The 21,192-nt window shown below is 44.5% G+C and overlaps 2 protein-coding genes across 3 annotated transcripts; both read left to right on the forward strand.

Annotated features, from left to right (window-relative positions):
- Positions 1-3,356: 3,356 nt before the first annotated feature.
- On the forward strand, positions 3,357-11,302 carry il12rb1 (interleukin 12 receptor subunit beta 1). Its single transcript, XM_079739258.1, has 14 exons — positions 3,357-3,520; positions 3,909-4,026; positions 4,421-4,596; positions 5,027-5,166; positions 5,515-5,545; positions 5,869-5,991; positions 6,109-6,191; positions 6,913-7,147; positions 7,233-7,328; positions 7,767-7,865; positions 8,336-8,500; positions 8,917-9,157; positions 9,390-9,465; positions 10,267-11,302. Exons 1-14 carry the CDS (start codon positions 3,424-3,426, stop codon positions 10,531-10,533), a joined length of 1,947 nt encoding a protein of 648 aa, XP_079595384.1. The 5' UTR covers positions 3,357-3,423; the 3' UTR covers positions 10,534-11,302.
- A 1,098-nt stretch (positions 11,303-12,400) lies between these two features.
- On the forward strand, positions 12,401-20,626 carry klhl26 (kelch-like family member 26). Of its 2 annotated transcripts, XM_079739622.1 has the most exons (3): positions 12,401-12,596; positions 15,126-15,308; positions 15,869-20,626. In XM_079739622.1, exons 1-3 carry the CDS (start codon positions 12,547-12,549, stop codon positions 17,448-17,450), a joined length of 1,815 nt encoding a protein of 604 aa, XP_079595748.1. In that variant the 5' UTR covers positions 12,401-12,546; the 3' UTR covers positions 17,451-20,626. The 2 variants fall into 2 exon arrangements, with proteins under 2 accessions (XP_079595748.1, XP_079595749.1); XM_079739623.1 differs by lacking the exon at positions 12,401-12,596 and having other exon boundaries at positions 15,136-15,315.
- The last annotated feature ends 566 nt before the right edge of the window (positions 20,627-21,192 follow it).

Raw genomic sequence — 21,192 nt, forward strand, 5'->3', positions numbered from 1 at the left:
TATCGCAACTCCTTTGCTGTCTCTAGAGAACCCCACCACAGCCATGGCTCACAACAATAAATAGCGCAGCGAGCTCAAGCTGGTGAGACTTCACGGATATTGAATGAAGGGCAGATGGTTCATTAACAGCCAGCATTTGAGTTTTTGGTACATTTGTTTCTAACGCCTTCTTATAACCGACTGTGGTTGCAAAGAAATGTCAAAGGGTTTCAAACCTCTAGATTTGCATGTCGCAGTTAACCAGAAGTCACGCTACTCATATACTCATTCACTTGTCTCCCCCCGGTATGACCCGGCTCACATGACATGGAAGTTAAGGAAATCAAATGCTATTATTTTCTAGTAAAATATTCATAATGAATATCCGGAGTGGATGTCCGTCGAATATCCAAGCTAAAACGAACTTCCCCGCGGTTGCAAACACGATCAACGTGCAACTAGGCCAACATAGTGCAGAGAGGCCTTCTGTTCAAGTTCAGTTGTTTTAGCAAAAGGCGGATTTAGCAAATTGGGGGCCCAAGGCGAAGATATGTATGGGGCCCACCTCATCCAATCTTCAAAAAGAGAAGGGAGAAAAGTATGTACTGACTGAATGGTGGATAGGCAGGTAAAGCTAATCTGCTGAGTACAGTGTCCTCTGACTACTCAGAGTAAGGGTAAGCATGTTTGTACTGTTGTGTGATTCTCTAATAGACAGGGTTATTTTCTTCCTTAATTTCTTGTCAGAGTCATCTTGTTGGGTTGGATTCTTCTTGTGTTTCATCCTTCTTCTCGTTACACCCTTTACATGCAGGTATTTAGATTAAAACGATTTTTTGAAAAACGCAGTAGTCCCCCAACAGGATGCAATTTAACAGTAAATATAAAGACTGTTGCAATGATGCATTACAGTACAAAAATCCTCTTATAAATAGTGAATTAGGTAAACTGAATTCTGACTTGTTGTGATTGAGTTTTATACACAACAGTATATTGTGTTGGCTTGTTGATTTCGATTCTTATTGTGTTTCTTCCTTCTAATCTTGTTAAACCCTTTACAGGCAGCTATTCAGAAAGGAGCTAAGGAAGGTGGAACGCAGACATGCACACACACACACATTATATAAGCAATGTCAGAGACAGTATTTAATTTCAAAGTCTACAAATATGCAATGTAAAAATGTAAAGCTAAAAATGAAATGAAAAATGTAAATAAAATCATTTCATTTTTAATTCTGTTGTATTTTGTGCAGAAAATGAACGAGCAGTCTAAGTAAACAGGACTACACATTCAGGCCTACATCAGTATTTTGTTTGAAATTTTCTACATGACGGCAGCTGTTGATGGTTTGACAGCATTAAAGGTTATAAAAAACGTTTTTCTACTTCCTCATCTTGCTGCACCCTTTACTGGCAGGTATTCACAGGGGCGAATTTAGCAAATTGGGGGCCCAAGCCGAAGATATGTTTGGGGCCCACCTCATCCGATTTTTAAGAGAGAACAGAGAAAAAAAAATGAACAGACTGAATGGTGGATAGGCAGATAAAGCTAATTTACGCGGAAGTAAAGGTTGGAGATGAGGAAAAAAAACAACTCCTTTAAACCCTGCATACACTTCTTTGCTCCAAAATGAAGATGGAAAGCAGAGAACACACAAAGTGTAGGACTACACAAACTAATAGTCAAGATGGAACCCAAAAGAGAATAAGGTTTCAGATAACACCTGACTTTGCCAAAATGCCAGGAAAACCAGCACTGTTTATTCTTTTCTTTTTAAGATCAAATCAATATCAATATAACCAGCAAGACAAATAGTTAGGGTAAACCACAACAAACAGTCATATACTTAGCAAAACATCACAAATAGCCAATACTTGGCAAATATTGCCAAGATGAATAATTGATTTGTATGTGTGAGTGAGGTTGCAATTGGCATTGCACTTGAGATTGACATTTCAATCAATCTACAAACAAACCCATGTACAAAATACAGGATATTGTAAGTGAATTGACATCACAATTGAGATTGTGATGAACAAACCTATGTACGAGAGAGAGAGTCTATGAGAGCGAAAAGATGGATTGTTCTCCGCATCACACGCTTCTAACTCAGAGTCCTATTGACGTCTTCTCACAGGTCTTCACCTCACAGCTGGCTGCTGCTGCTGCTGTAGTGAAATGTGCAACGCTTTGGATGTTGTTGTTCCTGTCTGTTTCCCCACCAGTAGCTGTAAAAAAGTGTGTCATCTTTGGCAGCGTTGCCATATACTTGCCGGCGTCTTTTCGCTTTTATCTTTTATTTGAGCTGCTTGAGCTGCTCCCCAGCGTCCGGCTACCTTTGCCTCTATGTTAAAACCGCCACTGGTTGTTGTTATCAATTATTTACTTTATTGTCACAGAGACACAACTCCTTCTCTTGCCTCTCATTCTTAATTCTCTTTGTGCTTCAATTGCCCATTTCCTCTTCGTCAGTTCCCTCGAAAAAAACTCCTGACAACCACTTGTGTATGGGTAGCCGAGCTGCAGCAACCCTGTACATTAAGCTTGGACTTTTTGAGAAGTGCAGGTGGCCTCATAGATCTGAGTAACAACACACTTAGATTGCCTAGGGGCCCTAAAGTTCACGTAGTCCTACCCCCACACCCAGGTATGCTGCACCCACCTCCAGTTAGCGCCACGGAATGAAGATGTCGGTTGCATGCCCAGCGTAGGATAGCACATCTGCTTATGGCCAGCCTGCATCACTAAATAAATTGCAAACTGCATACCGTCTGGAAATTTCATTTTTGATTTCCAAAGGGCGTCACCAACGGGCTCAGACCAAAACGCCTCTAGGCCTACAACCAATCACAGCAACGAAACAGCACTGAGCGATAAAAAATCGGTCTTCTTCTGAACAAAAGCTTTAAGTGCAGTAGTCTGCAATTCTGTTATTGAAAATATACCGTCCAGTTCGTTTAACACTGTCTCAATGGTGTAAACGACAAACTGTTCAACATCAGCGGCAGCCATTTTGGTCACCGTTGTTGTATTTTCCCCATCTCATTTTGTATCTTTCCCGCCTCAAATAAACTTGTATGGGAGGGGGGTCACACCTTATCTGCAGCACAAATGAAACATGATGAAACATTTAAAATAATCCTCTATGTCCCCTCCGGGACTCCGTAGTCATCCCATCATTGGTCGAAATCAAAAGGGCTGATGATAAGTCCCTTCTTTTTTTTTCGCTTGTCATTGTTTGCCTGCATGTACGCATGCGAGTACATACGCTTACGTAACTTGTGGTTAACTGTTTTTTTTTTTTGCTACCAAAGCTGAGGTACGAAACCCCCTTGACATTTCCTTACCACAGACACAGTCGGATGAGTTACAGGAAGGCATGTTAAACAGATGCGCCATAAGGCATGGGCTTGCTGTGAACAGACCGTCTCCCACGGCCCATCATGCCGTCTCCTGGTCTCCTGACCCGCTGGAGCTGCCTGCGGTTCTTGTGTCTGTTAGCCGTGAGGTCGATGGTGGTGGCAGCCACGGTCAGCAAAGGTAATCACGCGAGATCACCCCATCACATCTTCTTGAATGCTGCATGGTTATCAACGGGATCTAACTTTTCACTACTGTTTTGAACAAATAAGACCACAGACAGATGAATGTGGTTTTGTTACCACTCACGGAGATTAAGTGGATTTATCAACCCAATGTGAATGATTATTATGCCAAACAAGCTGTCTTGCCTGTTTTTCTGTTTTTTTCACCTTCATTTTTTTGTTAGATTTTGTATCCTTCTTTAAGTTGTTTTAAATCTCAGCGGAGAAAACGGTGAAACTCATTATAACGATGGTGACAATTAATAGCGTGTTAGCCTTGGTAGCTAACAGTGTTGACCTGGGAAAGGAGAATTTGTTTTGAGAGGTTTCTTTCTAATGTCCAGGATGTGAGGCCCCTGGGAACCCGCAGTGTTTTAGGAATAAATCCAGTTCACATGAATACACATGTGAATGGGGAAGGTCCTCCTCTGCTACTCCTGTGACCTATGACCTGTTAATGAAGTAAGCAACGTTCCCCAAACACAAGCGTTTTTAAAGTGTTGGTGTGTGTGTGTGTGTGTGTGTGTGTTTATGTGTGTGTGAGGGAGAGCGATAATGTGTGTTTGTGTGTGTGTGTGTGTGTGAGAGAGAGAAAGTGATAATGTGTGTGTGTGTGTGAGAGAGTGATAGTGTGTGTGAGAGAGAGAGAGAGAGAGAGAGAGTGATAATGTGTGTGTTTGAGAGAGCGCGCATAATTTTTGCTTTCAAATGAATAGGTCTGTGTTGAGTCAGTGATGTAGTGAAGCCGTGAGTCTCCGTTGAGGGATCAGCCATGGCTTACCAGTGGTGGCGATTCGACTCAGAATTATAATATGGTGCTGCTCAAATGACGGGCCATGTGTTTGTCGGCCCGTAGCACGACAGAACAACCCTTTTATGACAAGATGTCGTGGAGGGGCCTACAGACCAACCGGACATACCTGGATGAAGACATTCTGATCAAGAAACGAAACGTCTCCATAGTGGTCACAGCCCACTCAGGGAACTCCTCTTGTACCTCCAACACCACCACTGTGGTGCTGGGTACCGTAGGTAACGCTAAGCTAACCAAACAACTACACGACTTTGGCTCATTAGTGGTAGGCCAACCGTACGGCCCCGCCAAACGCGTGGCAACGCCCCACCCTCTCTAGTGGCTTCTGGTTGAAGTTGACCACTTTGTCGATGCAGTGTGCCCAGTGTTCTACTGTCAGGCTGGGCTTGTGGTGTGGCGGCCATTTTGTCTTCTACCCTGGGATCAACAATGACATTATAGCCCAGGCTTTTTTATTGTTTTATTCACCAGGTTGGTGAATAAACCAGTAATAAAAAGACAAGGCACACAAACATAGATAAAAAACAGCGGTAACACTTATTTAAGTGCAAGTCTTTCATGGATCAAATGAACGGTGTAACATAATCACAATGGCCGACACACCGCTGTGTTCACTTTATAACCTCTGTTCATTCTTCGTAACCATAGTGAAGCTTCCAAAGCCGGTGAAAATGGCCGCCTTGTGGTCCGACCACAAGCTCAAACTAACATGGCCAAGCCAGGGGGAGTCTGCCTCTGCAGAGCTTCTGGTTCGACGCATGGAAAACAAAACTCAGACAGGGCGACATGTAAGTGATGAGTACAATATAGGTTTCACTGTGAATATGGGGGTACAATAGTGGGCTAGAGGGTTTGACTCCCAGCTGAAAGATACTGGATTCAAAACTCAAGATCCATGTGTTGTCTGTCCTTCGTTATCTTTCTGCAAGGTGCATAAGGCTTACCTGCTCATGAATGACCTGTGTCTGAATTCACTGTAAGTCACCTTGGGTGAAAGCATCTGGGAAATGGATAAACAGTCCCTAAATATGAAATGTACATTTGTGGAAGGTTGGACTGTTTGCTGTTATGTAAAGAGTGTTTGTAATATCTTCTGTGTTTGATTTATTGGACCGTTTCTCCTCTTTTTCTTTTAGGAAGCGAAAAAAGTGACCGCAAATAATGTGTGTAGGTATTCCCTTTATATTCTATGCAAACCATGACAGCTCTACCTTTTGAATAAGATTAAGTGAATAAGCCATACAGTGTACATGCATCCAGGGCCATCTTTTATACCAAACAGATCCCAGGTAGCTCTAGTTGTCATGGACCCCTATTTCACCTGCTAACTGCATTACTTCCTTTAGGGCTATTTCTTATCCATTAACCCTAACCCCTGTGCCAATTCTATATAATAATGTGCATTACTGCATTATATATTATTTATCAATGGTTAATAATGTACCCTTATCATAAACTGTAACAACCTGTGTTGTTTGTGATCCGGGCAGACTCTGTGTTGCTTGAGGGTCTGGAGACACAGATGGCCTACCAGGTCCAGGTCAGACAGAGATCCACGCAGGTCAGCACCTCCTTATGGAGTGACTGGTCCGCCAACCTCACTGTTCCTGCAGGTAACTTCTGACCCCGGAAGCTCTTCTCAATGTGTGTACCATTCAGTATTGTGTACCGATGTCAACTACTTAATGTGTTCCACACCAGTGAACCGGTCTGTTTGTCCTTATGCACAGAAATCCTACAAAGCCCAGATGTTGAGCTAAGGACCATCACAGAGGTTGACAGAGGGATACGGCAGCTTGTGTTTACATGGAAGGTAGGCTGGAGAATGGATCAACGACAATCTGAGAAATAATAAGAAAGGGATTGATAAAAGCTGGGTGTATCTGATGAGTCAATGAATATTTAAAGTTGTGTATTTCCTATCATGAAGTAAGTGAATATTAAAGGTTATGTATTTCTGATAATTGAGTAAGAGACTATCAAAGGTTGGGTATTTCTGATCATAGTGTTAGACTATTAAAGGTTGTGTACTTCAGATCATAGTGTTAGACTATTAAAGGTTGTGTATATCTGATCATAGTGTTAGACTATTAAATGTTGTGTATATATGATAATAGAGTAAGACTATTTAAGGTTGTGAATATCTGATCATAATGTTAGACTATTAAAGGTTGTGTATATCTGATCATAGTGTTAAACTATTAAAGGTTGTGTATTTCTGATCATAGTGTTAGACTATTAAAGGTTGTGTATATCTGATCATAGTGTTAGACTATTAAAGGTTGTGTATATCTGATCATAGTGTTAGACTATTAAAGGTTGCGTATATCTGATCATAGTGTTAGACTATTAAAGGTTGTGTATATCTGATCATAGTGTTAGACTATTAAAGGTTGTGTATATCTGATCATAGTGTTAGACTATTAAAGGTTGCATATATTTGATCATAGTTTTAGGCTAATAAAGGTTGTGTATATCTGATCATAGTGTTAGACTATTAAAGGTTGTGTATTTCTAATGACATATCTCCCCAGGCGGTACCTCCAGCAGCACAGGCCGGAGGGGTCAACTACACCCTGACTTACCCCCATCGCTTCCCGTGTGCCGTAAAGAAGAAGACTTGTTGCCAGATCACAATGTCCTCCCTCAAACACAGCATCTACGTGACCAACTCTGCCTTCAACCTCTCCGTCAGGGCTGTGAACACGGCCGGAGCCTCCAGCACACGATATGTTAATGTAGCGGCCAAACCTGACCAAGATTTAAAAGGTGTGTGTGTGTTTCACAAAAGCTTTTGTGAATGATAAAACCTTTTGTGAATAAAAAACCCTTTTTGTGCCCTTTTTCCTCCCAGCATGTGAAAAGAATTTAACCGTTCACGGAAAGCGTACTGGGGAGTGGTATGAGTTTAAAGAAGGAGGCACAGCTAAAGAGAGGACTATACGTAAAGGTATGGTTTCACTGGTACATGGCGCCAGCTCAGAATGTATGAACTTTGATTGACTTAAAGACTAGGAGGAATTCTACTCTATGACTAATAGCTCCTCTAATAACACTTTGTTGTTTGCAGAGGGGTAATGGGGGGGGGGGGGGCAGCAGAAAGTACAGAACTGGAGCACAATATAAAAGACAGAACATTTGAATTACAATCGCAACTATAAACAAATATATACAAAATAGGTCTGCATACTCAATCAGAGTAGTACAAATGTATATGCGAAACTACGTTAAATATTTATTAACAGTAGGAAAAGTAATGAGGATATGACAGGAACAGGAGTGAGCTAAAGAATAACAGACCTGGATTAACCTCATGGTTGTGTCATGGTAATTTCCATTCTTAACAGCGTCAAAGCCACCAGCTCTGAACTTGTGGTTTTTGTTCCAGAGACAAAGGCGTTTGTTCGCTACGTGTACCGTGAATACCATTGTGGGCACAAGGTCCCGAAGACGGTGGAGATGTGTCTGCGGTACAAAAAGGAACATGGTAACTCACGATGGAATTGCACTGTAGTCACTGTATACCAGTGGTCCTCAAATGGGGGTACGCGTACCACTAGGGGCACTTTGGAGTACTTCAGGTTGTTTTTTTTCAGCCTGAGCAAGTTTCAATTCTGAAAGCTGGGGAGAAATTATTCAATAGTTTCATGAAGCACACAAGTGGGTGTTGTGGGGTTTGGCTTTTAGACAAATAATATTGATACTGATACGCAAAACATTTTATTATCATAATAAATATCATCATTATTATCATTAAGTAATCATCCTTATTTTAATCATTGTTTGATAAACTATTTATCACCATCTGTTGGTTCAGAGGCCCATCATTGGGATTTATATTTTATTTTTTCGATCCCGTTATTTTGAACGAAAATATGAACGAATAAAATAAACAATGTAAAACAACCTTAACAAAGGCCGTAAGTGGACCCTGAATTCTTCTCAAAATGTCTCCAGTTCCTCTGGTGGAGCCTTTGAGCTTCAGCGGCAGTCAGACGGACATCTCTGTGGACCTGTCCTGGTTGCCCATACCTCTGGAGGCCAGGCGGGGCTTCATCAGCCACTACACACTCTGTCACACCAAGCACACCAAACCACCGGAACAGGAGCCCTCCCAAGAGGGTGAGGATGCTGTACAAACGTGGACAAACCTCAATCCAAAATCAACATCTTCTCAGAATTAAATGACAAAATAATGTTTCCCCGACATGATTCACCTTTTTTGTGATTTTTTTCGCCACAAATTTCAACAAAAACGGCAATGATTGGCTACTGGCTACCAAAGCGTACATCTGCATACACATGTACACACACAGTTTGTTAAAAATAGGGGGAAAATAAACATTGAAGATAAAATATTTTATTTTTAATTTCAGGAATCATGCATAAATTGTTGTGTTTGCCAGGGATACAAATCATTGTCAATATAAACCAAATTGCACCATTTAAAAAAAATAACCTTGGACACACGCTCACACGCTTTATTGACCGATGGGACAAAGAATATTAATATCATCCTGTAATTCCCATTTCCATAGGGTGCCGCAATCTGAACGCATCTGAAACAACGTTCCGCCTGGAGAACCTGCAGCCAGAATCCCGCTACAACATCACCCTGGCCGGGGCCACCAGCGTGGGCCCCGGGCCCCAGGCCCTTCTCACCATCACCACCTTCCCCTCTGAGAAGCCTCCTGAGGGCAACCTGCCCGTGTGGATCAGTCTGGGGCTGCTGGTCACCTTCTTCTGGGCCTCCATCCTGTGCTCCCTGCTGGTGAAGAGGTGAGTGCTGCATGGTTGACGGTTGAGGATGTGGTGCGTACTCTCTGTCCGCATGACAAACACTGAGGGATGTTGTATTCAAGGTGTTTGGTTTTAAAATTGGAACCTTTGGTTTGAATCCCCATTGCCTGCAGTAGAGCACATAATGGTCCTCATGATGTCAAAGCAATATTCCTTATGGGAAACTAGTTTGATACATTTTGTGTCTTGGTTGTTTTCCTCTAAAATGAAGATTGAAGAGCAAGATTTTGCCGCCTGTACCGGAGCCGGTGATCCTGTTCCCGGCCTTGATTCGAGCAGATAATCAGGTAACGCCTGACAGACTATAGTTTTGCTATACAACTCCAGTTCTATAATTGTAGGTGTAGTCATCTAGGCTTCAGCTAATGCGCTTGTTCCGGGCGCACACTTGCGTGCATTGACATTTCATCAATGTACCGATCAACATGGGAAACCTGGGTTATACCAGGCTGTCCAGTGCCTGCCGCCACTATGCGGAGAAGGTTCGAAGAGTGAGGACGCCAAAGCGTGCAAAACTGTCACAGGACGCGGTCTGTCTGGAGAGAAGAGCTCCTTAAAGATGTAGGGTCGTTCAGTCTTTATTATCTTTATTAGGGGGGGGAGAGGGAAAGAGAACCTCTGCTGTTTCCCCGAGGTAAGACCCTCAGAGCCTGGCGCCGAGGGCCAACGTGGACGGGCCCACATTGAATGGTACATGGTTTAATTTTCAGTTCACGCGAGACCCGTACGAGACGAGGCCTTAAGGAGAAGCCCAGACGGCCTTTGTGAAGTGAACCCGAGCTGGAAACACACAGCCGTTTACCTTTGTTTTCACGTCAACGTTTACCACTTCTTCTCTTGAAAATGTCTCACATCATGTCATATCCTCTTGAAGCGCTATTTAAGGCCTTTTTTTTTCATTAGTTATTCTGTGGTCTGCTGGTGAAACTACATGTTGAGGAAGGATGTTCGATTGGCTTTCGCTTCATAAAAGCGAGCGCTAGAGTCGAAGGTAACACCTTGTATGCCATGTAATGGCTGTACACCCTCACATGTGACGCTGAGCCCCATGTGATGGCCGCTCTCTGGTTGTGTGATGATGTCCACAGGAGTTGGAGCGAAGAGAAACCCTGGACGAGGTCTCCGTCCACCAGCTGGTTCTGAGGGGAGTGCACCACTGGTTTGAGGACCTAGAGGAGGACATGGACCGATCCAATACCTTAATAGGAACTGATGAAGAACAGACACAGCAGGGTTCCACAGACTCCTTTGAGAGCCCTGGTGATCAGGAGGAAGTTCTGTACAGGAACGGTTTGGTGTTCGACATGAAGGCAGAGGAACTGAGATCCGGGGACCAAAACACGTTGACATTGTAAAGGTCTCTCCGTTGGTCACTGAAACTTATGATGGTGACGTAAAACTTGTAAGATTTAGGCCAGTGTATAGATGGGATTCAGGATTCAATGGCTTTATTTGTCATGCACCATACAGTGCAGTGAAATGACTATAACATTGTTCTGTTGTATCTTAAATTTGATACTTGGTGCGAGCTACCAAGTATTTTTCACTTTAATCATGGCCAGTGTCAGGTAAACAGAGAAAGAGTGACTGTGAAGAGACTGTCCCAAGACATCACTTCAACAAGCTGATCCTACAGTATAATATCATTGCTCTGTGTTGAATACAATTCTAAAATATGCAGAGTCCACAGTAGTTCAAATCAGCCCTGCGTGTGTTTGCTTGGCAGCATTTATAGAGAAAGAAAAAATTTGAAGAAAATCTGCTGCTGGCAAGAGTTGCCATTGACGCAGGAAGTGGTCTCAACCTGTTAGACGATAACCTAGATGCAGTTGCACTAAAGGTTGCAGTCTTTGAAAACCACTGGTGATGTATAAAAAAAACATTTCCGCTAGATGTGCTGAAACAACTTTTCCTCTGGATTATGTGGGTTGACTTGCATAACTGAGCGAGAATTAAATGGCATTGCTTAAAACCACAGCTTTTTCTTATCACAGTTCTGAGGTGATGGTGCTGAGACCAGCTGATCAGATGTGATGTGAGGTGTTGTGTGTGGTCAGATTGAGGTAGATAAGGAGGAAACACACCACTGAATGTCTACACGTATGAATTACATGCCAATCTGTGTACCCAAAGATTAAATACCTTTGTCTTATGTTGATGTTCTATACAAAGACAATACATTTTCTATTCCCCCCCCCCCCCCCCCCCCCCCACACACACACACACACACACACACACCCAGGCTGCTCTTCTGCTTTGACTGAAGCAGACAGCAGAAGTGAGTGTTCAGACTTAATCTGGTGGTACTGATTGGCCATCGCCATCAACCCTGGGTAGAAGTCCCCTGCCTGGGTCACATGCTTTGTTTACTGGGGCATTGTGTGCCGGCGGGAGGTGTTTCTAAGGAGACCAACATGCAAACTATTTGATTTTATGAGCCTGGATCTGTAGTTGGGTTCCAGATTTTCGATGGCTATCGCCCAGTGAGAATACAAGATCCAAGAGTTGCACGCCCACACCAAACAGCTTTGTATTTCTTTGTGTTTAACCAATGAAGAGCTTTTTTCAATTAAGCATTACATTAATGACGCAAGTAAAAAGTGTATTGAAAACATCACGATTAAAGTTGATGGCCACACCACTGAGCATTATCAAAGGCAGATTTTGATAGTTGAAGATGTGATTTAGTAATTTTTACAATAAAAGCATAACATGCAAGCTGAAGTGGCAGTAGCTCACATTAAAGGCAAAAAAAAACCCTCAAAAAATAGGCTTCTAGAAATGCATTCCTATAGAGTGCAGTCCTGAAACGGCATCCTCCGGTACTGCAGGAACATAGGATAGGAGTGACAGGTCATCATAACAGTCGATACGTCCTATGTTTCGGCATTGATTATGGTCACAGGGAAACGGTTCGTGAACCATTGAAGAGCAGAACGTACGTAGGCAACAACGTATTCGTTTTAGGAAAGCATAATCACCAGCTGAATGTGACTTCCATAACATGGGCGGGGCTGTGGCACTTTAACGCATATACATATTTATTGTTATTGCGATAAACAGCATGCGGAAAACAACGAATCATGCAACACATGCAAACCCCTGCAAAATGTAAACATTAATAAACCGGTACACGTCACTAATAAGGAGTTGCGCTCCAGTGACGTATGCTCCGTCTGCAGCCTTGGAGCCCAGCGCAGGTCACCCCCGCGTCCGGCCGAGAGCAACAACGTCCCCGCAGGGTGGTTCTGGATGACGGCTCGCTAAAAGGCTCAGTGGATGCGCTTCATGAATCATGAATGCGGCAATTATGTCATTGAGCTTCCGCTGATAGGCACTACGCTTGAAAATGCCCTGTGTGATCGAAGATGGCGGAGTCGGATGGTGGGGATTTTACCTCGAATCATCCACAGAACAGGTGAGGACGAAGCGTGCGAACCGTGGAGTGGCTCTGTGGGAGTTGTGCAAACCCGGGTTCGGCAGCACCGCAGATTCCAGGAAATGTCGAGGATGTGTGGCCTACCTGAGCACGTACTGCTTGTACTGTTTGCCACACGTTCGTAACGCGTTCCCATGTGTTCCGTGGTGGTTCTGCAGAGGTACGGGGACCCCCAGGTGTGGTGGGACTGGGGGTCACTGCCTGTCCCATGATGGTAATGGGTTTAATGGGCTTGGGGGATAGATGTGCGACAAGGCTTAGGCGTCGCCTATGGGAAAACGGTGGATTTGGTTGATATTGTTTTGTGTTATGATTGCGGTAATTCGATTGCCCTAAACATGGTGACGTCTGCCCGCTGTGTCCCCGATATTTGTGTTTGAGATACACTATGGGCTAGTTGAGGGGTGAAGGGTTATCGTTGCAAGTTTATTAATCTATATTTTTCTTACAAGTTATTCGTTTTTGGTTATTACATTATTCGTGATTTAAGTTTCCTTTTAATATATATATTTTTTGAAGCATACATATTGCATAATGATCATTTGAAAGACGTCTATTGAAATCCTTTGAATTCATAAATTGAAATAGTATGCTTTGAAAACAGGGTAATCTGAGTTGATTATTTTTTACCCTCTTGTTTTCAATGTTCAATCATTCTTATTAAAAAAATCTACGTTGCAGATATTCGAAACACGATATTATTATTAATCATCATTAATCATATTTGAGTGGTCAGAATACGGATCAGAATATTCAAATAATAAGTGAAGAAGCAGGACAGGCCTGAGCAATCGAGACTGAATGCAATTGGAGCTCGATTAGCACGGTCTGTCCGTCATGTGATCAGAATGGGTCGATCCAAATGATCGGAGAACTACGAGGCCCCGGTAAGTTGTCAGGTTTGAATGTAATTTATGCAAAGTCAAACTCGGGCCTCAATAAGCACAGGTCTGAAGCTTCATTGGAATGAAAGAGGGGATAGTTTAGAGGTTAAAACCACTGGATACATTGAAGTTACCCCCACGGGGAAGAGCTGTCATCATGGCTGTTATGTTGTGATACATGGTTATTGAATCCCTATGAAAACCACTGTATGCATGGAGCTCCGACTGTGAATACACAGGAATGACAAACCGGACAACTCAACATTTCTAAATCTAAATCCAAAGGCTTTTAAAAGTCAAAACATTATGGCAGGGACATGTTTAGAAAGTTTCCCTGACATCCCCTATCCAATTTCACAAAGTAATATTTAAAGGCTGTGTTGCAGGGTTTATTTTCCAACGAATTTGTGCAGTTTGCTTGAAGGTAATGAAGATTTAAACAGTTATTTATTGTATTTAATGTTATTAGGTATCACAAAACGGAATGTAATACGAAAAAGTAGGTACTATTTTTAGCGGTTCGCCATTGATGCCCATTTCCCCCAGAATGCATTGTATGACGTCACGTTGGGGAGACACGGACCAAAGCCGCATTGAGACCCTTGAGGGTAGATGCTAGTAAGAGAGTGTTCAGCAGATTATACAGATACATAGATAAATACATCGATATTTTATATAGTTAGTATATGCTCCACGTGAACCTCCTAAGATAGCGCAATTTGATTGGTCCGCTATCTTGGGATATTGGGCAATATCCCATGATTGATATCTCAAACTCGATATTGTTTTTGCTAATAACAAATTAACCACTAATAAAAACAAATAATTCCCGGCAAAAAGTGTTATCTTGTTTATTTTTGGAGTGTTCACGTGTAGTTTATACTAAAACATTTAAAACCAAACGACACAAATAGTCGGGACTTCATTTAGGTGAGTCGGCTCACACAGTATAGCCTACAATACCACACATTAAAACTAGACACATGCGTTGATAGATAGACAGATAGAAAGATAATTAAATATGTTCTATTATTTGTGCGCGTATGCAAATTAGCCATGTGCGCCTAACACAAGAAAGACGTAATGTTGAGAAGTCATACTAAAAACGAAAGCTAAACCAGACTGTATCAATCTAATACTTTGGGTCCATTCTAACTTATGGTAAGAGGCTAGTCTTTAAATCTTTGCAGTGACTGAATGTTGATGATAAAACTGATTGTTTTGCACAAGATGAGTGTGTGCGACTGTGCGTGTGTCCTTTCCGGCTTCGGCACTGCATGGGTATGAAGGCCTTGTGGTTGGTTGTGGTCTTAGTGAGGCAGCCTAGCCTTGGAGATGGATAAGTTGGAGTGATTGTGTATGGATGTGCGAGAGTGAGAGAGAGAGCACACCCGCCGTGGTGATGTTTGGCTTGTTCTGTCAGCATCCGCGGGGTTGGGCGATATGCTTTGTGTATGTGTTCAATGTACATCTGTCTGGTCGTTTTTGCGGTAGATTGATAGTTAAATAATGTCACACCTCGATCGGTTATACTTGCGGCCCTAATTCAGTCTGCGTTGGAGCCGGCCTCCCATGCCATCACACCGTAGCTCCACCTGAGCCGGCCGTTCTGTGGTCCCTGCAGTATGGCTGACAAGCACAGCGTGCTGCGCTGCACCTTCTCCGCCCCGACCCACAGCGCCGTGCTGCTGCAGGGCCTGGCCGCCCTCCGGACCCGGGGCCAGCTGCTGGACGTGGTGCTGGCCGTCAACGAGGAGCGCTTCCAGGTGCACAAGGCGGTGTTGGCCTCCTGCAGCGACTACTTCCGGTACCGTGTGTGTATCCAATGTGTTTTGTGTGTATCGGTGAGAAATGTATTAAAGGTGACATATTAAACCGCCAGGTGTGAGTGTGGTTAGCCGTCACAAGCCATTTTGTAAATCGGCCTCTTCTGATGTCATAGGTGGGCGTGTCCACCGAGCTGTATGACGGATAGATGAGCAACGTTTGCTCATCTATTTAACGGCTAATCACACTCACAACTGCTGCTATAATATTGAACCTTTAACATTTTGGGGACGGCATGTGGCTCAGGAGGTAGAGCGGGTTGGCTGGTAACCGAAAGGTTGCTAGTTCGATCCCCGGCTCCTCGGGTATGGAGGTGTCCCTGAGCAAGACACTTAACCCTCAGTGCTCCCGACGAGCTGGCTGTCGCCTTGCATGGTCGATACCGCCGTCGGTGTGTGAATGTGTGCATGATTAGAGCGCTTAGAGTGGCCACTGGTTAGAAAAGCGCTGCATAAATGCAGTCCATTTTCAGTCCATTTTGCTTGTGTGCGTGAGGGGGGGAGTAAGGGAGTCTTCCTAATCGTGCTGTTTGATCCGCAGAGCAATGTTCACGGGAGGCATGAGGGAATCGAACCAGGACACCATTGAGCTCCAGGGCCTGTCCGCCCGGGGGCTCAAGCACATCATCGACTTCGCCTACAGCTCGGAGGTCACCCTGGACCTGGACTGCATCCAGGACGTCCTGGGGGCGGCCGTGTTCCTGCAGATGGTCCCCGTGGTGGAGCTCTGCGAGGAGTACCTCAAGTCGGCCATGAGCGTGGAGACGTGCCTGAACATCGGCCAGATGGCTAGCTCCTTCAACCTGGCCTCGCTCAAGCAGTCGGTGGACGCCTTCACCTTCCGCCACTTCCTGCAGATCGCCGCCGAGGACGACTTCCTCCACATCCCCCTCGAGCGGCTGGTCTTCCTCCTGCGCAGCAACAAGCTGAGGAACTGCAACGAGATCGACCTCTTCCACGCCGCCATCCGCTGGCTGCAGCACGACGAGGCCCGCCGTGCCCGGGCCGCCGCCGTGCTGGGCCACGTGCGCTTCCCGCTCATGCGCTCCTCGGACCTAGTGGACAGCGTGCAGACGGTGGGCATCATGGTCGAGGACGTGCTGTGCCGGCAGTACCTGCTGGAGGCCTTCAACTACCAGATCCTGCCCTTCCGCCAGCACGAGATGCAGTCGGCCCGCACGCTGATCCGCTCGGACGTGCCGTCGCTCGTCACCTTCGGCGGCACGCCCTACACGGACAACGACCGCACGGTGAGCGCCAAGGTGTACCACCTGCCCGACTCCGCCGCCCGCCAGTTCAAGGAGCTGACGGAGATGGAGGCGGGCGTCAGCCACGCCTGCGTGGCCGTCATGGACAACTTTGTGTACGTGGTGGGCGGGCAGCACCTGCAGTACCGCAGCGGCGAGGGCGCCATGGACTGCTGCTTCCGCTACGACCCGCACCTCAACACGTGGCTGCGCATCGCCGCCATGCAGGAGGGCCGCATCCAGTTCCAGCTCAACGTGCTGCAGGGCGTGCTCTACGCCACCGGGGGGCGTAACCGCACCGGCAGCCTCTCCTCGGTGGAGTGCTACTGCCCGAAGGAGAACGAGTGGAGCAAGGTGGAGCCGCTGAAGCGCCGCATCTGGGGCCACGCCGGCGGCTGCCTGGGGGACAAGCTGTACGTCTCCGGGGGCTACGGCGTGTCGCTGGAGGACAAGAAGACCCTGCACTGCTACGACCCCGGGGCCGACCAGTGGGAGTTCAGGGCCCCCATGAACGAGCCCCGGGTGCTGCACGCCATGATCGGCGCCAAGGACCGGCTGTACGCCATGGGGGGCCGCATGGACCACGTGGACCGCTGCTTCGACGTGCTGGCCGTGGAGTACTACCTGCCGCTCAGCGACCAGTGGACTACCGTCTGCCCCATGCGCGTTGGCCAGTCCGAGTCCGGCTGCTGCCTGCTCAACGGCAAGATGTACGTGGTGGGCGGGTACAACTGGCACCTGAACAACGTGACGAGCATCGTGCAGGTGTACAACCCCGACACCGACGAGTGGGAGAGGGACCTGCACTTCCCAGAATCCTTTGCGGGCATCGCCTGCACGCCCGTCATACTCCCCCAGACGCCCGCGCAGCGCTGACGTGTCTAAAACGGGTTGCTGTGGCGACCGGATCTCTTGGTGCTCTCGTGACCGGCTCCTGTTACTACTAGCCGCCACTACGGTGCTCCTGATTCTGTGTGTGTTTGAGGATAATGACTGTAGGACCGACCGACCGGTTCTCAATAGCACAGGTGGAGTACTATTTACCAGGCCTTTGGCCGAAAAACAGGAATGTAAAAGCATTGAGGTATTATTTTGGTTCAATGAGGTATTATTTTGGTTCCATGTCTGTCCTTGCTTGGGGGAGTTTGTTAATGTGCTGCAGAGAGAGTGACCCACTTACACTGGAGCAGGGGCTGCTGCTGCCAGTCTGCCTACGCCCTACAGTTTAATCAGCCACTCATCCTACCCCTTCCCGCTGCGCTGGCTGGAGATGCACTTGAAATGATGGGTCCTTTTTATTAGAGAGAGAGAGAGAGAGAGAGAGAGAGAGAGAGAGAGAGAGAGAGAGAGAGAGAGAGAGAGAGAGAGAGAGAGAGAGAGAGAGAGAGAGAGAGAGAGAGAGAGAGAGAGAGAGAGAGAGAGAGAGAGAGAGAATAGGACGTTACTAAATATATTGGATGAGGGCGGGATGGTCTCCTATTATCTTCTTCGTTCTTATCTGGAGGTTAAGAGGAGGATGTGTTTCAGCGAGGGAATGGACAGGGAGCAGACCAAGAGGCCTAAGGGTAGTTTCAGCCCTGACGAAGGCTGTTTGTTATTGAACAGGACCGGAGATTGGGTCTCGAGGGGAGAACTGAAGCAGGAGGGGAGAGAGGAGATCCTCCATATTATTCACCGGTCTTCCTCCAGCACTGTTTTTACATAGTTTCAATATTTCATGAAACAAATGTATTATATGTTTATTTCTGCTTCAATTAATTGTGAGAAATTCTTACAGAAAACATTAACACTCGATTTTCAGTTCACAAACCAGTACTGTGATTTATACTGACGCAGCACAACTTGTCTTCCTGACGGTCCAGGTCTGTTACAGAACCACGGAGAACCGAATGGACTGCGTCTCGGCAGTCGATTCAGACGTTTAATAGTAATAATCATAGATTCACAGAAGATCTGTCAGCAGCCAGCCGGTTCAATAGTTTCATTGTCCTACATGTGACTGTAGGCAATATCGGATGCCTTATCAGTACAAGTCAGGACAGGATATGACATCACAGAGACCCATGGGGGAGAGGTTCTGCTGGGGTCCATCTTAAGGGGTTCCTGCACACACACTGGTACTACTTCATTACTTTACTAATTTCATGGTAAAGTAGCTGTATGATTATTTCATTCAAACCCGTTGTTATTCATAATCCTTCCTGGGATAGATGAATCAAGTGTTTTATTATTTATTTGTTGTTTTTTTTTATTATGGTATTATTGTATGTTTTATTTTATATGATTAAAGGTTTGATAGCTTTCTTAATTTAAATACTGATGGAACCCATTGGACAAACAGTTTGTTTTCTTCAGTTCTACAGAATTATGTTTCCTTTGGCCTCTCCTTGGCCCTCAGCAGGCCACTGATCGTTGTAAAGTGTTTTGCTAACTTCTATATAATGAACCACTGTTACAGTGGCTTCTAGCGTCCCACTTTTAGTAATCAACTATCGAGGTTGACCACACGCAGTCCAAACACTAAGCAACCGCCGATCCAAAGTACAAAAGATATTAACGAAGATTTTCTTCATTGACTTTAAATTACTTTCTGCTTGATTTATCAATTATTAGGCTGTATACTTTCTCTGATTTGCATTAAAAGGCGTAAGCACACTGAAATACTTCAACTTTCATATTTAACAGTATTTAACATGGCATGTTTGTACACCGCTCTATATAAAACATTTTATAATACATTTAACTTGACGTTTGAGTTGCAAGAGAAAGCGTGTGAAATGTATCAGCATAGCCGGTTCTATATAGCTTTGTTCACTACCTAGTATTCTGGGGATTTATTTATTCAGTTTTATTTGATTGTTACCAACTTTGTTGTGTGGGGAGGGGGGGATAGTTGATACATTTAGTATTTATTTCATTGATCCAATCGTTTTCTAACAGACGTCTGCGTCAAGGGATAAACCTAAATATTTTGGCCAACCAAATTAAATATATTTCCTTTTGGTTTATACTATAAACTCTCACGTATTTAAAGTGATGGCCAACTAAATCGAAATAATTAAAAATGCACCAAACACCAAATATCTTGTAAGGAAAATTTAAATTATGTTAAAATACATCTCAAAGTTGGCTGATAAACTCGGTCTTGGAAAGACATGACCTTTAATAATATCAGTTTTTAAGGTAAATTGCCACATGACTTTAAGTTTGCTTGCTAGCTGTAATGGGGCATTATTATTATTTTTCCTATAAGCACTTACTTTGAGGCATGATACTGTATCTCATGTTGTTGTTATGGGCCCTGGCATAATCAAAGACCCATAATACACTTCATGAGTCACACCTGTATCGCCGCTACTATTGCACCTCTCGGATAAAAGGTGAATACGTTTTGATGGCTGATGCCATTTAATGAGGGAAAGTTATTTTATGTGGTGGATTTTGTAATGCTCCTTTTAAGGTACTCATTTTGCTGGGCATTCAGCTCTTAACTATTTTAGGTTTTACTTTTTTCAACGTTTTTTCTATCACGACAATAGTTTGTTTATATTAAAATCCACTCTTATTATCAACCTGGCAAGCCAGAGCAATTTTAAAGGTGTGCGTGTGTGTGTGTGCGTGTGCGTGTGCACAAGAGAGAAACAAATATCATATCCAGCACACCCATCTTCTCCCTGTCTCTTGGCCGCCGGATGCATTTTGCATCAAGGTCATCCAGACCAAAAAATCCCCAGACCTAAGCAGGACGAGTCACGGAGGGTTTTGTAAAGATGTTGTAGTGCAGTGCTGCACTTCAGGAAGCATTAAACACGAGTCGATTTGTCTGAATCTGCTGCCAACTGGAAAGTGGTTTCTATATTAAGCACCTGAGTGTGCAATTTTCTTAAACAATACAGTGTATGATGCCGGTATGCCACACTACCCTTTTTCATGAATTCACCTGTTTGCCTTGCTGTACTCTTATCTTGTTTTGTGTCCTCATCTTAAAAAGCACCATCATTTAAGTGCATTAAGAAGAGATCCGTAAACCAACGGAGAATGTAGCCTCTCATGTCACTGTATATCCATCCTTTTATTAAAGGTGTTCAGTGTCCTTATGAAGCCTGTTGTTTCCAGTATCTTCATTACAAGTGAGAGAAAATGTGAATGGTTTCTTACAAGACATGAATTCAACGGGTCAAACATTACTCATGTCATTACAAAGCTTATTCATTTTTCATTGCTTACATGGGTGTAACATTTTTAAACAACTTGTATAAGCCTTTACTTTTAAAGGAACTGGATAAAAAGTATTCTGTCCCCTCTAACCTCACATGTAGGTGTAAATATGAATATTAATGAATGTGTCTTCAGCAGCATAAGAGTGAACCTTGGCTTTATTATAACAATCACTGGCTAGTTACAAACAAGACGGCTGTGATAAACACTGTATACTGTATCCGTGCAGAACAGGTCTAGAACAAGTTATTCTTAGGATTTTGTAAAACTACTCCAGATTGTAGGAAAAAAGAGTGTAGCGCTGGACCCCTGTTTAAACCGAAACCATTCACCTGTACAAGGCGTGCGTGATGACGTCACGCGGCCACCCACAGCGTGGTGCGTAACGCTCCATTGAGAA

Source organism: Pollachius pollachius, assembly GCF_949987615.1.
Source record: "Pollachius pollachius genome assembly, chromosome: 7".
NCBI classification, from domain to species: domain Eukaryota; kingdom Metazoa; phylum Chordata; class Actinopteri; order Gadiformes; family Gadidae; genus Pollachius; species Pollachius pollachius.